The sequence below is a fragment of the Netta rufina genome, assembly GCF_964035555.1.
Source record: "Netta rufina genome assembly, chromosome: Z".
Classification (NCBI taxonomy): Eukaryota; Metazoa; Chordata; class Aves; order Anseriformes; family Anatidae; genus Netta; species Netta rufina.
This window is the reverse complement of record NC_140126.1, coordinates 20,788,116-20,802,116: the sequence shown is the minus strand read 5'-3', so window position 1 is coordinate 20,802,116 and position 14,001 is coordinate 20,788,116. Positions and strand designations below refer to the sequence as shown.

The following is a 14,001-nucleotide window of genomic DNA, read 5'->3' as shown; positions in this document are numbered from 1 at the left end:
AGCAGATGATTTATATGGGACCTCATACTTCCTGTGGACTTCACCAACTGCATTTAGACATTTGTTTTCTTTAATCAGCATAGAAATGGCATAGTAAAATGATCATAGTTTTATTTCTGTATGCTCATGCATTTTTTTAAATTTCCACTTCAAAATTTCTTTTTACAGTAGTGAAATTCAAGATCCATTATTCGTCAGGTGTTCTTGATGACTGCATAAGATGTCTTCATACTTATTTCATTCACCAGATGAAAGAACCAGAACATAATAAGCTAATTTTATCTAATTTCCTAAGTAATCTTGGTAAAATAACAACCTAGAATTCAAGAGTTTACCTCTCTGTTCTTTTAGAAATACCCAAGAACTTGATCACTTGCCTTCATCTTGTCATTGCAGGTTTCTTTTCCTGCAGATAAATGATCTTCAAGGACTGCAGCTCTTTTATTATGCACTGGTGTTATTACTCTGAGCTATTGCCCAGTGTCATAGGATGATTTACTTTAGCAGTTAGCATGCAAGAAAAAAAATGTATAATTGTAATTTTTTACATGACAAAGATGAAACTTTGGGATATGTTGCATAATTTATATCACCACTCAATCATTTCCTTTCTATGATACCAGGATTAATGTTAGTACCACTGCTATTTTATTTGTCTGAAGTAGCTACTTCAGTTGGTGTTTTTTTCTGTTACTGAGCTGTTCTAAACTCATGAATCCCTTTTGACTTCAAATGTTATGCAGGGTGTGTAGGAGTGCTCCCCAACCCTGTTCAAGGGAAATCCTTGTTGTTAAGCTGCTTCTGAACAGATTAGAGGACAGAAGGCTCAGAGCTCTAAGTTAAGCTCTTGATTGGGCAGTGTGTCTTCTCAAAATTATTTTCTCTTTGTATTTTGAAAGGAAAAGTCCATTCAAAAATTTAGTCAACTTTTGAAAAATATCTGACAAAATATCAACATACAGTATTTCTGACTTAAGCTCAAAATATAACAGAAGAGAGCACAAAACTTTAATTTATGGAGAACTTTGCACTCAGACACACTGAATTTGTATTCTATTTCTTCTCAGCTCTAAGCATTACTAATGCAGAGAATAAATGGAACAAAGAAAACAAAAGCCTCAGAGAAAGCAAATAAGTGCAGGTTAATGTGAGAAACTAAATTATCAGATGAGGAAATCTTAATCAAAAAAAAAAGATAATAAATTAACTTAATTTTTTAAAAATTAAATCACAAATCTAAGAGGGGGCATTATAGCTTTGTTTCTATTACTTTAAAAGTGTAATCTGTGATACACAGAGCAACTATTTCAGTCAAATTTGAAAACAATTATGGAAGAAAAAAAATGATGGGTTTAAAAGAATTTAAAACACCTGAAAAGTCAAAGTTTACAATGAATACTGTATGAGGATAGGAAGGATCTGCAGAAGGATCCGGACAGGCTAGGTCAATGGGCTGCATCCTGTTGCATGGCATTCAACAGGGCTAACCGCTGCATGCTGCACTTGGCCTCTTGTAGTGGTACAGGCTCGGGGCAGGTGGCTGGAAAGTTACCTGGCAGAAAAGGAGCTGGGGGTGCTGGTTGACAGCCGGCTGCATGTGAGCCAGCTGTGGCCCAGCTGGCCAAGAGGGCCAGCAGTGTCCTGGCCTGCACCAGAAACGGTGTGGCCAGCAGGCCTAGGGCAGGGATTGTCCCCTCGAACATGGCACTGGTGAGACCGCACCTTGAGCACCTTGAGTCATCAGTTTTGGGACCATCACTACAAGAAAGATATTGAGTTGGTGGAAGACATTAAGGGAAGAACAATGAAGCTGGTAAAGAGCCCAGAAAACAGGAGTCAAAAGGAGTGGATGAGGGAACTGGGGCTGTTTAGTCTGAAGAAAGGAGGCTGAGGGGAGACCACATCACTCTCTACAACTACTTGAAAGGAGATTGAAGCGAGGTGGGTGTTGGTCACTCTTCTTGGGTGACAAGTGATAGGATGTGAGGCAATGGCCTTCAGTTGCACCAAGGGAGGTTTACAGTGAATATCAGGAAGCATTTATTGTCATAAAGGGTGGACAACCATTGTAACGGGCTGCCCAGGGACGTGGAATTGGTGGAGTCAGCATCCCTGGAGGTATTCGAGATGTGTGGATGTGGCATTCAGGGACATGGTTTAGTGGTGGGATATGATATAAAATCAAAGGATATTTATATATAAATAAAACATGACAAAGTTCAAACTGTGGAGAAAGGTACCATAAAAAGTCACCTAATAGTAGCACTAAAAAAACATTCCCTTATTTTTAAATAGAGGCAATTATTTAAGTAAGACTGTTTATAAAGCTATTTATATAGAGAGGAAGCTAAAAACAGAAATAATAAGATAAAATTTCCTAATCGATATGCATTATTTCCTCACCACTACCACATTTGACAGAGGGCATGAGTCTGCTGTGGCTTGCAGATAGATGACTCAGGTACCTGAACTTGTAGATATTCTTAAAGCATGTAAGGAGTGAATACCACAATTGCATTATATATAAACCACATAATATGTTATTAAATTGCTCTAAACTTAACAGCTAGTGGTGGAAGTACAGTTCTTTATTTTGAAAGCTGTTCTATTCCGTACAACACTATGATCTTATAAGTGTGTGTATCCCTCTAATGAATACAGATCTACACATACTCTACTTCTCCAGTGGGCAAGATGCTGTAACAGCCAACTTTTGCATGTAAAACAACAACTACATTGCAATTAAACATGCAAACTAATTTCCAAACTTTTGTTTATCCTTGAAGTGTTTTTTTCTACAAGTATTTTAGAATATCATCTATCAACTCTTTCTCAACGCAGTTTCTTTTGGATTAAAAAGCATTTTTCTTCTGAACTGGCATCATCCACAAGTTGCAGTACGGCAAATTCTGAATAGATATTAGGAAAACCAATTTGACAAGAAGGGTGGTCAAGCATTGGAACTGGTTGTCCAGTGATGCTGTGGGTTCTCTATTTTTCTGGATTTAACACACTGTCCTGAGTAACTTTATCCAACCCTGGAGCTGGATCTGATTTCAAAGTTGGACATACTTTCAGTAGGGAGTTGGGCAAGATCCAAAGTTCCCCTTCATGCTAAATTATTCTGTGATTCTGTGAACTAAAGATGGAGTTCATCACATGTCTAGAGGATTACCTAGATGATTATCTATGGAGAAGGACAAGCACTTAGAGAAACAAATTAACTCAGTACGTTAGTCAATTGTCTTAGACTGGTACACCCATTCATGTTTCTGTGTCTATATGAATCATCTATATAAAAAAAGCGGACCGTCCAAAACATGATGTGTAACTTCTACATAATCTCAGGAGAAATGGATTCCAATTTAGGGAGCATTTTTGGATCAGTTGCAGCTGGTGCGTACACCGAGCTTAACAGATAAACCTAACAGAATGATTACATGATAGTCTTTTAACGCTGCTTGCTATCAAACATACCATAGCCAACAGTCTCCATATTCACCTTTTCAAAAGCACATTTTCTGTCCATGTAACAGAGAAATATCTGAATTACAGTTTCTTTTTGGAATGTGGGACTACTTCAAATTGAAAGATCAGTGCCCAGCATGCAGGTTAGAATAGCTCTTGTATTGTGCTGCAGGGGTAAGAGATAAATTGATTTTTAACACCCTCTGAACACTTTTGCCTAGACAGTTTGATTTACTGTGTTAGCCAAGTCTATATCTTTCTCAAAGCAATTCCAACAGAGGGCAGTATTCTTGAGCTGTAGTAATTTACGGGCATGCCCACTGAGACATAGGCAGAGAGGTTTGTGAGATATTAGTAAGCCCTGAGGTCATGGATTACAGAAAGATTTAATACAAGCACATAAAAGCTGATTGTAAAAGAACATTGTAGATGATTCCATGTTATAACATCCTGTATTTCCTCAGAAATACGAAATAATTGTGGGAAAATTGCTGCGTTCGCTTGGTTACTACTTCTGTTACTACTTCTGTTACTACTGTAGTATCAGGTGCAAGCAAAGTAACATACAAAGAAATTCTATATTCATTAATTGTGTTTGCCAGTAACAAACTGCCAATGACAGGATAGGGCTAAGAGTGACAGTAATATTAAGAAAAAGGGACCTTCTATCACCATGCCATGCTCATTTTGTCTGTTTGGGTCTCCCCACAGAGAGCAGGTAAATAATTCAGTTTTTGTTGTTCTGTGTTGCTTTTCTTTTCGTTGTTGGATCAGAACTCTATTTTCTCAGCTTTGCAACTGAAGTTGTTAATACATATTATTAAGAAGAATGATACCTCATTATGTCTATATTTGAGCAATAAGTTCTTCACTGTAAAACTTCACTAGTAATGAAATTCACCTGGTATTCTGCAGTATCAAAAATTTATCAAATATGACTATTATCTTTCATCCACAAACCTAGAAAACAGGTTAGAACTTCCACCCTGCCAAGGGAGATGCCTAAATGAGACAAATAAGTGAAAACATCTCTGTACAAACATATATGACAAGCTTGTACCTGAATAGAAAAGTTTCAAAGGAATGCAATTTTGTCAGCAACTGTCAATTTCTTCAATTGAAAGAACCAGTTTTAATTACATTTCATTCATTTCATTCAGACAGGTATCACACACGCAGTAAGTGTCCATTGGAAATTGTCACTCCTCCCTATTAAACTCGTTTGGCTGGGATTTCAAGATCCTTGTTTCAGTTCAGTCTAGGTATAGGACAGCCCCAACAACCTGACATTTCCCCAGGTTTCTCAAGTCATGGGAATTCTCAACACTCTTCCAGAGCTGGGCGAAGGTTACGTGCAACCTGCTGAATTTCTCGTCCTCAGACCAATATGATGCTTGTTCCTGTGATAGCCTTCAGTTGGACAGGTCCAGTGCAGGTCTGAAAGAACCTTTGGAATTTGCAGGGTTTAGCTAACTGTTATTTCCATATCTTATTTCATATAAGAGACTACAGTCTATAAAATCAAATTTAAAAATCTGCTGTGTTTGCTACATTACCTTTCATGTCTGTCAGCTTATTCATGAAAGTTGTCTTCATCCACAAAAGTATATAGGTCTTCTGCCACTTTTTTTTTTTTTAATTTCTTAACTAAATTCATCTTCTGATACTAAAAAAAAATCTAGAAAAGCTCCACTAAATACATCTTCACTACACACGTGTAGGCTTGTCTTCATTTTGCACAAAAGTATGCCCTACACTAAATTCACATGGACAAACATGAATAAATTATACCAATATATTAAGTGTCATATATGAAAAGAGAAGAGGAATTGTATACTTGTATTCACAATGCAGACTTCAACACTGCATAAGCTTTATAAGCTATATAAGCTTTTTTACTCGGCTCTGGTGAGGCCGCACCTCGAGTACTGTGTTCAGTTTTGGGCCCCTCGCTACAAGAAGGACATCGAGGTGCTTGAGCGGGTGCAGAGAAGGGCGACGAAGCTGGTGAGGGGCCTGGAGAACAAGTCCTACGAGGAGCGGCTGAGGGAGCTGGGCTTGTTCAGCCTGGAGAAAAGGAGGCTCGGGGGCGACCTTATTGCTCTCTATAGGTACCTCAAGGGAGGCTGTAGCGAGGTGGGGGTTGGCCTGTTCTCCCACGTGCCTGGTGACAGGATGAGGGGGAATGGGCTTAAGTTGAGCCAGGGGAGTTTTAGGTTAGATGTTAGGAAGAACTTCTTTACTGAAAGGGTTGTGAGGCATTGGAACAGGCTGCCCAGGGAAGTGGTGGAGTCACCATCCCTGGAGGTCTTTAAAAGACGTTTAGATGTAGAGCTTAGGGATATGGTTTAGTGGGGACTGCTAGCGTTAGGTAGAGGTTGGACTCAATGATCTTGAGGTTTCTTCCAACCTAGAAATTCTGTGATTCTGTGATTTATTCCTCTCTCAAAGGCTATTACTCCTACCCCAATTGTGTTTTAATTTCTGCTTTACCAAATGACTTCTGCAAATTTTACAGTGAAGGGAAGAAGACCCTGCTCCTCTTGCATGAATGCAAGAGGAGACCATTATTTGCATACAATGTGTTTGGTCCTACACACGGTTGGTTTTCTTTGGGTGCAAGTTCAAAAGGAAGCTGCTGGTCCTTGGTAACTCTGGGAACTACAACAGGTTTCCTTTAACTTACAGATCTGATGTCAAGTTTCTACAGGCTTAGAGGCAGGAGGGAGTCACATGTAATGTTATGGTGAAAGTCCTGAAACAGATGCAATGCAGCTGGCATAAAACAAGGAGTGAAAGCTGGCAAAGGTGGCCTAAGGTTTACAGCAGAGATAACTCTGGATACAACAAAACCCTCTGCAGAAAAGGAACTGCTACAAAAGAATTCCCTGAGAAACAGTGTGTGCTTTAAAGTGATCTTTAGTGTCTGTCTCAAAGATTTACCTAAAGCCCCAACAATAAGCTTATTTGTTCCACTTCAAAATGAGTGAATACAGTCACCAGGACTTCCATCTCAATGATCCTGGCTGTTTGCCTCGACTTACCCGCTTATGAAGACGTTCTGCTTCCTCCTGATATGCAGCAAGCTGTTGTTTCCATTGTTTTACATTGGCAGTGGACTCCAGCAGGGCTGCTGTGAGCTTAGCATTATTACCCTTGAGCGTGGCCAGTTCTGCCTCCCAATGCTTGCTGATTGTCGAACTGCAAAGACAGAATGAGAATGGTCAGAGACTTCAAACCTCTAGGACTAAATGTTCAAGTGAGAATACAAGTGTGCAAATCATCAAAACTTCAAATTCAGAAAGTACTCATCAACAAAATTTTTAATATAGCTATATCTTTACCGGAAAACAACCTCTACCTTCCTAGTTCAAGAGAGGTTATTTTCTTAAAATAAAATGTTACGGATGATGAAATCCAACCAGCTCCAGGGGACACCTCCTTGCAGCCTTTCAATCCTTAATGGGGGCTTATAAAAAAGGTGGAGAGTGACTTTTTACATGGGCAGATAGTGATAGAACAAAGGGTAATGGTTTTAATCTAAAAGGGGGAATACTTAGATGTTGGTAGCAAATTCTTCACTCAGAGGGTGATGAGGCACTGGAACAGGTTGCCAAGAGAACCTGTGGATGTCCCATCCCTAGAGGGGTTCAAGACATCAGGTGGATAGGGTCTTGGGCAACCTGATCTAGTGTGAGGCATCCCTGCTCATGGCAGGAGGATTGGAACTAGATGATCTTTAAGGTCCCTTCAAACTCAAACCATTCTGTGATTCTAGGAAAAGCAACAGCTTGTAATTCTAGAATATGCACATGATTAGTCATCACTTTAATATATATGTATTATGTATAAGTGCTTTTTCAATGTATTACTTAATGAAAGACATTATAGGGAAAGATTTGTCACCAACATGATTAAGAGAGCTAATGTAGTGCTTTGGAACTACGGATTAGCTGCCCTAATGCAAGCCTTCTATGCCTGAAATATACTTTTTATTATTATTATTATTAAATACCATACTTAATTTGGACTTACAAAATCGAAGATCTTGAATTTCAACAACATAATGCCGTTAATAATACTTCAGTAATATCAGCGAAGAAGCTAAGGATCAAGAAGCATAGAGATATTATTGCTTTATTGCAAATAGGATTGTGATGTTGGGATTTATTAATGTAGCCATGGAGGAACAATCCTTGCCTATAATTTAGTTATTATATGCACGAATACAGGATTTTAATTTTCAGAAATAATTAGCCATCATTTGTAGACCCTGTCCTTCTACTTAGAATGCAAAGGAAAAACATCTTATATATCAGGTGAAGGTATTTGTACACAAACAGGTCATTATCATTTACTTTTATAAAGACAACCACATGTGAGTTGCATACCTACATGAAAAATACATAAAGAAAATAATTAATTTTTGTCTAATTAACTTACTATTAAAGGCATCACTGACAACTAATGATCTGTAACTCTAACTAAAATGACTTTGCATATAAGTTTATAGTGAATTATGAATAATTATTGTAATCTATTTCTAATAATTAATATAATTTAATATCATAGAATCATAGAATGGCTTGAGTTGGAAGGGACCATATGTTTAATTATAGTTTACTGATATTTTGTATATAAGCTGATAGGCTTATTTGAACTTTGCACATATGAATCATTATGCCACCATTTCACCCACCAAGTTTCTTTTTCTCACTTCTTGCATATGCACAGTCTGTTCCACAAATGCACATTTCAAAAACATTACGATTCCTATAAAAACTCCTCAGGTGTTCAAAGTCAACCAGTCACTAAGTGCCACTCATTATCAATTCAGATCACATCTACTGTTTCACTAAAATGGGATGTCTGATTCTTCCATGCTCCTGCATTTTCTTTCAAATATACTGCTTCTTCCCTTGAACAGGAATACAAGCTCTTTCAGAAAAGAAATACAGGTTCTTTCAAATTGCTGTACCATTTCATGATCTATTCAACTAATTAGAAGTTCACCACTGGAAATTTTAAATCTTCAGTGACTAAACTAATATAATGATAATTCTACTTCATTAGGGAGCACTGACTCACATATTAAAGAAGATGAGAACAAATTTATGTAACAATATCTATACTTCTGTTTCTCTGAACAGATTTACTTTTCATCTATAGTAGCACAGCAGATCAACAAATTCTGTACAAATCATGTGAAAAATTTGAGTTCATCATCATAATCACATTTCCTCCTAGATGTTCTGATCTTGCAAACAAATCTCCACACCAAGTTCATGCGAGTGGTCCTATTTCATAGCCCTGCTACAGCAGGACTAGAAGTTAACTGTGTGTGTGACACTTACTCACGTTTACAAAATGTATCTTCCTATTTGTCTTTTCTCACAGAAAAAATATACACACAAGATTCTATATTCATGTAACCCTGCAGATTACAAGCTAATTATCTGGGACGGTTACAGGAAGGGAACCATTTGATTGCTTCATATCATAACTGACAATGCAAAAAGGGTAGTGAATGGATCTTTTTCAACGTATTGTTTATACTCACAATAATACAAGGCAAAATTATAAGCAATGAAAATCCCAGGAGACAGAGTCCTAGCCAACGCTGAGTAACCACATGAGTGGGATTCCTGGCATGTCTCACCTGCATCTTTGCCGAGTGCCCTTACAAGAAACCCTGACAAGAAAGCAGCTAGGAGGCTCTTCAGTTATTTCTTGTACAGTGGAACGTCAACAGTAATTAAAAATCATGTATTTTCTGTAGCTGCAATAGCTACCCTGGTTCAAAAGCTGGAAGGTTTCTTTGGAGCTTGTTATTTTAAATCAGTCACTTTCAACAGGACTGCACTAGTACTATTTCTCCACTTTACTTTTTACCCCTAAGAAATCTAATACAGTGGGTTTGAACATGCCTATTGTAATGCAGAAGTTGTTTATAACATACACTGTACATTTTTTCCTACAACTAATCTCTACAATATCTTCTGTAGATTGTACTACTGCTCCACAAATAGAAGCATATTACTTGATTTAGTCTAGTTTTGTATTTGATAATACACTATAACTTCTCAACTATTTAGACATCCTGTTTCTTCCGAAAAAAAAACTCCACATTCTCTGACACAAAAATGTGATGGATATCATACCGAGAAACAAGGGCCAAAGACACATTTTTTTTTTTATTTCCATACTTCATAAAATCATAATCTGATTAAAATAGCCTGTAACCAATCATAGCAGTACATAGTTATTTTCAAATAACTTTTCACACACACATGCACACAGACAAATGTATGGTTTGTGAATTATTTTGGCTAAAACTAGACTTATCTTGATTTAAATTAATTATTTTAGAAACAGATCAAAGCACACCTACAACAGGCTGTTCTTAAACTAGATTAAGATTATGTGCATCGATGCTCGGATCTGTAGGGTTACATGTGTTCAAGTTTATTAACAGCTCCAACATGAACACTGAGAAACACACACTTCAGGCACATACTTTAGGGAATTCTCCCTCAGGAGAGAAAATTCTGGAGCTAATACCTGGGATGGTAAACGCTCAGGTCCTGAAGCTGAAAGTACCACGCCTGGAAAACCCAAAGGGCTCACAACAACTGCTGGAGCCTGTGGCCACGATTTTTATGATGAAACAGCTGCACTAATGTCCCTTAGGATAGGTGTAGGTGGGCTACCCATACTGTCTCTCTCTAAAATCTTTTATTTAATTCCTGATTGAAAGGCTTTTTGCTAAAAGGAATTGCTTTTGCCCTCACTGCATTACATTGCATCAGAGGAAATACAAACACACCTCTGTCAGGTTGTCTTAATGGTTGTAACAAAACCATTACACAATGAAACAAAACCAAAACATTCTTCAGGTGTTCCAAGATTACTGGCCTACATGGAATGGCAACATTTATTCAGTGATGAAAGTGATCCAAATTACACTGCCAGGACACCCTTCAGAGTTACACCATAAAGCAAAAAGCTGAACTGTACATATAAACACAGTGACACAGGCACACACACATTTGCAGTTTAAGAATTCAACCTGCACAAGTATGTTGTTTTGTTTTGTTCTGAAAGCCAGGCATCCTTTTGCTGGCACTGTCACAATTTAAATACTTAGTTCTTCAGACTTGTCACAATTAACATCACTGGCTTCCTGGCACACTTTAAGTTGGTCTTTCAAAAAAAAGAGACATTTTTCATACTTCTTGCCCACTTCTCATCACGAAAAGCTCCACTGAACTTTTAAAAGTATCATAACAGAAAATGAAGCCTTGTCATTTCCTTGTGAAAATTCTGAATATTTGAACACAGATGACAAACTGCTTTACAAACATAGCTGCATAAGTGTTTCTACAGCAGTGGAGGATAAACCCAATGCAAGAGCAAAAATAGGTCTGTTATGGTTAACAGCAAAATACAAGTTTTATTGTTTCCACTGAACATGGTATAAAAAAAAATATTCTTCCATAACACAGGTTTAGGTCACAGCGATTGTTTGTAAAATTATGTCTACAGTGATGACTGTTCATGGGATCATAAGCACTTCTTAGCAAGTAAAAGCTCAAAAACTTCCCAGAACTTCTGATCCTTGCTGTCAGCCACAGTACGTGGTATGTGGGTAATGTTAGACATGTTCACTGCCAGAATGGTGCATGGTGTTCACCTTCAAGGCAGAGGATTCAAAGTCAGATATTTAACTTCTATAGCACACAATAATTTTATCACTACCACAACACACTCCTAGAGCAAACCACTGACTAGTATCCTAGGGCATAACTGTGACATCTCCTGAGACTGAAGTAGGATTTGATGATTTTCAATACTTTTAGGCATTCTGACCAATCAACATTGACCTGATCTCCACTCTCACTAGATATTAGCTGCAACTCCGGTAAGTGACTGAGGAATAGCTTTGCTATCTGTCCATCTGTGACCTGAATAGAATGCAAGAGGCTACAAACATACGATTATCTTTCTCTGTGAAGTAGGTCACTTAAGGAAAATTAATCCTAAAAGCTCCAGTCCCCCTGTTTAGGCAGTTAGAGAAGACTTGCAAATGCAGGTGCAGGGAGCCCATATTAATGAGTTGTATTCAAAATTAAGTTACTTCAAGAGATCCCTTCACAAAACAAAGAAACAAAAGCAGTCCAGGTTAAAAGATGTTTTCTGCTTTTGGAATCAGCGTTGCTTATTCATTGCTTGCTGCATTGCAGGCAATATCAACACTATAAAACATGGTTTAAGCTTCAGTTTAGATTTATAGAAATAAAGGGTGTGAAGAATTATGCTTTATTAATATTCTATGTTTTTAATTCTGGAATTGTTGCTTAAAAATGAATTAATTTAACAGTTGGATTTCTTATTCTACTGTAGTCATAGTTTCAAACTACAGCTGCTCAAAGGCAAGTAAATTCTTTTCTTCAAGTGTAACTGGTCTGCACTGCAGATATATGATGAGCAGTACTCTCTTAGGGTGGCAGAAATGAGGAATTTGGTTGAATGGAGACTGAAGTACTTTCACTATAAAATTTGACATCTGGTATAGTAACTAACTCCATAAGACTTGACAAATATGAATGGAGCAGAGTCCCTGTAGCTGCTGTTCAGATTATAAATAGAGGCATGTGCTGGAAGCAGACCAAGTGCCTGGTGAAGTAAGCATTACCAGTCAGCAGGAGAGGTACGTCAACCAGCTGGTAGCAACACATTAGCTGCACTGGCAGCAAAGGTTGATCCTTTCTGACAGCCTTTCTTGTGAGCTGCACAGAGCAGCTCTTCAAGCTCAAGGAGGCAAAGGGTTCTTGTGAATGATTTGGTTCCCTTACAGTAGTGTCTGAGAGTTCTAGTGCATTCAATCAGCATCACTTCTCTTTGGAAGCATAAGGCAAGTGTTTGGACTTACATAAGGCTTTCAGCTGAATTTGGGAAGGAATTCCGCCTGAAGTCCTTATGCAATCCTTCACATGAAATAAAGCCATGTAAGTGTTCTTCTACAGGGGCCTGAGAATGGTTAATGCTCCTGGCTGCAATAATGGAATCTATATATGATGCTGTTGCAATAAGATGGTAAACTTTAAAGGGTGCTTTAAGATAATTTCACAAGCTTCTGGATGATGCTGAGATCCCAGGCAAGAAGGCTGAGAACTCTGCAATGGGCTATGCTTGCAATTGCTTTCATTGGAACAACATGACTGCCCTGTTAGAGGCCAATGATGACGCTGCTGGCACACAGGATGATTGCAGCATTCCTCAAAGTATTCCTAAAAGTTCACAAGAAACCTACTCTTTCATTCTCACTGAGAATTAGTCTTAGACTCCTTACTTCGCATCCTGATTTAGAAAAACAAAACAAAACAGAAAAAAACAACCACATACTTCTGGCATTTGCGGAATTTTACCCCTTTTCAGAGATTTCAAAGAGCATCTGCTGTGGCCATCTATTAAAAGTGAAAAGCTACTTCCACTTCCTTCTTCTATGATAGGAAGGATATAAAAATTATGGTTTTAGTTTGTCCTGCTGCTAGTCCAAAGCACCATATGTTCTAGGGCATGAAATTCAAATTCTGCAGTCTCTTCCTCTCTCTTGAATATTCAAAACAAATTTGGAAGCAGAAAAGGGTTTTGTCATGTATTTAATTATACCTAACTAGGAGTCCTAGAGTGAGTGGGAAGCTGAAGAAAGAGCTGAGGACCAATCAGGTCCTATCTCACCATTCCAGGAACAGGCAAGAAAGAAAAGTCTTGAGCTGCTTTGCCATTTTGGCCTTAACACAGAGCTGTCTGCTTGTACAAGCCCAATAGATTCAATCCCTGAAAAGACTCTGAACTTGTCTGCATGAAGGACGCCGTCATCTGCTGTATAGTTAAGTAATTAGAGTGAAAAACAGCAAAAGAAGGAAAGCTAGGGACATAATGACAGCTTTTGTAGAAAGGAAGCCCAAGAAATAAGACAAAACAAAATGACTTCTTCATGGCCACTGCTTCTTGTATTTTTATCAGTAGTTGTGACAAACTGGACACATGCAAAAGGAAGTTTTATTTCAAAAAATGGAATTTATTTTAAAAAGTGGTAAGTCTCTCAAAATTATAATCAAGAGATAATTACCAGGAAATTGCTTTGAGTTAAATATTTTCAATGAGGCCAGTGAAAAACTAATTAATATTCAATGAGATTCTTATTCTTAATTAGAGTATTCAAAAGAATCTCTAGCAAAGGAGAATAGGTACCCTGGGGAGAGAAGTAGGAATGTTAACTGAGCATGAAAGATCTGTTCTTCCCTTTGGGACAAGGAATATCGACATGATCTCAATGGAGTTACATCAGCACAAAACCAGGGAAACAGTTGTGAATCATCTCTTTAGACTGGAATAATGTGCACAGTTTAAATGACAATTTGATACTAGCAAAAAAGATTAGGGAAGCTCATGAGGCACATCATATTTGAAGTGAGGAGATTAATAACACACCTCCTTGAAAGTGAGAAAGGCTACAGTATGGCTGAA

General features: G+C 37.9%; 1 protein-coding gene across 1 annotated transcript in view; it reads right to left on the bottom strand.

Annotated features, from left to right (window-relative positions):
- HOMER1 (homer scaffold protein 1) overlaps window positions 1-14,001 on the bottom strand; it is a gene marked incomplete at both ends in the record, with an annotated part of 63,913 nt that overhangs the window by 13,308 nt on the left and 36,604 nt on the right. The window contains one exon of the mRNA XM_084305143.1: window positions 6,513-6,669. Coding sequence (XP_084161269.1) covers window positions 6,513-6,669 — 157 coding nt within the window. The remainder of the gene's footprint in view (window positions 1-6,512; window positions 6,670-14,001) is intronic.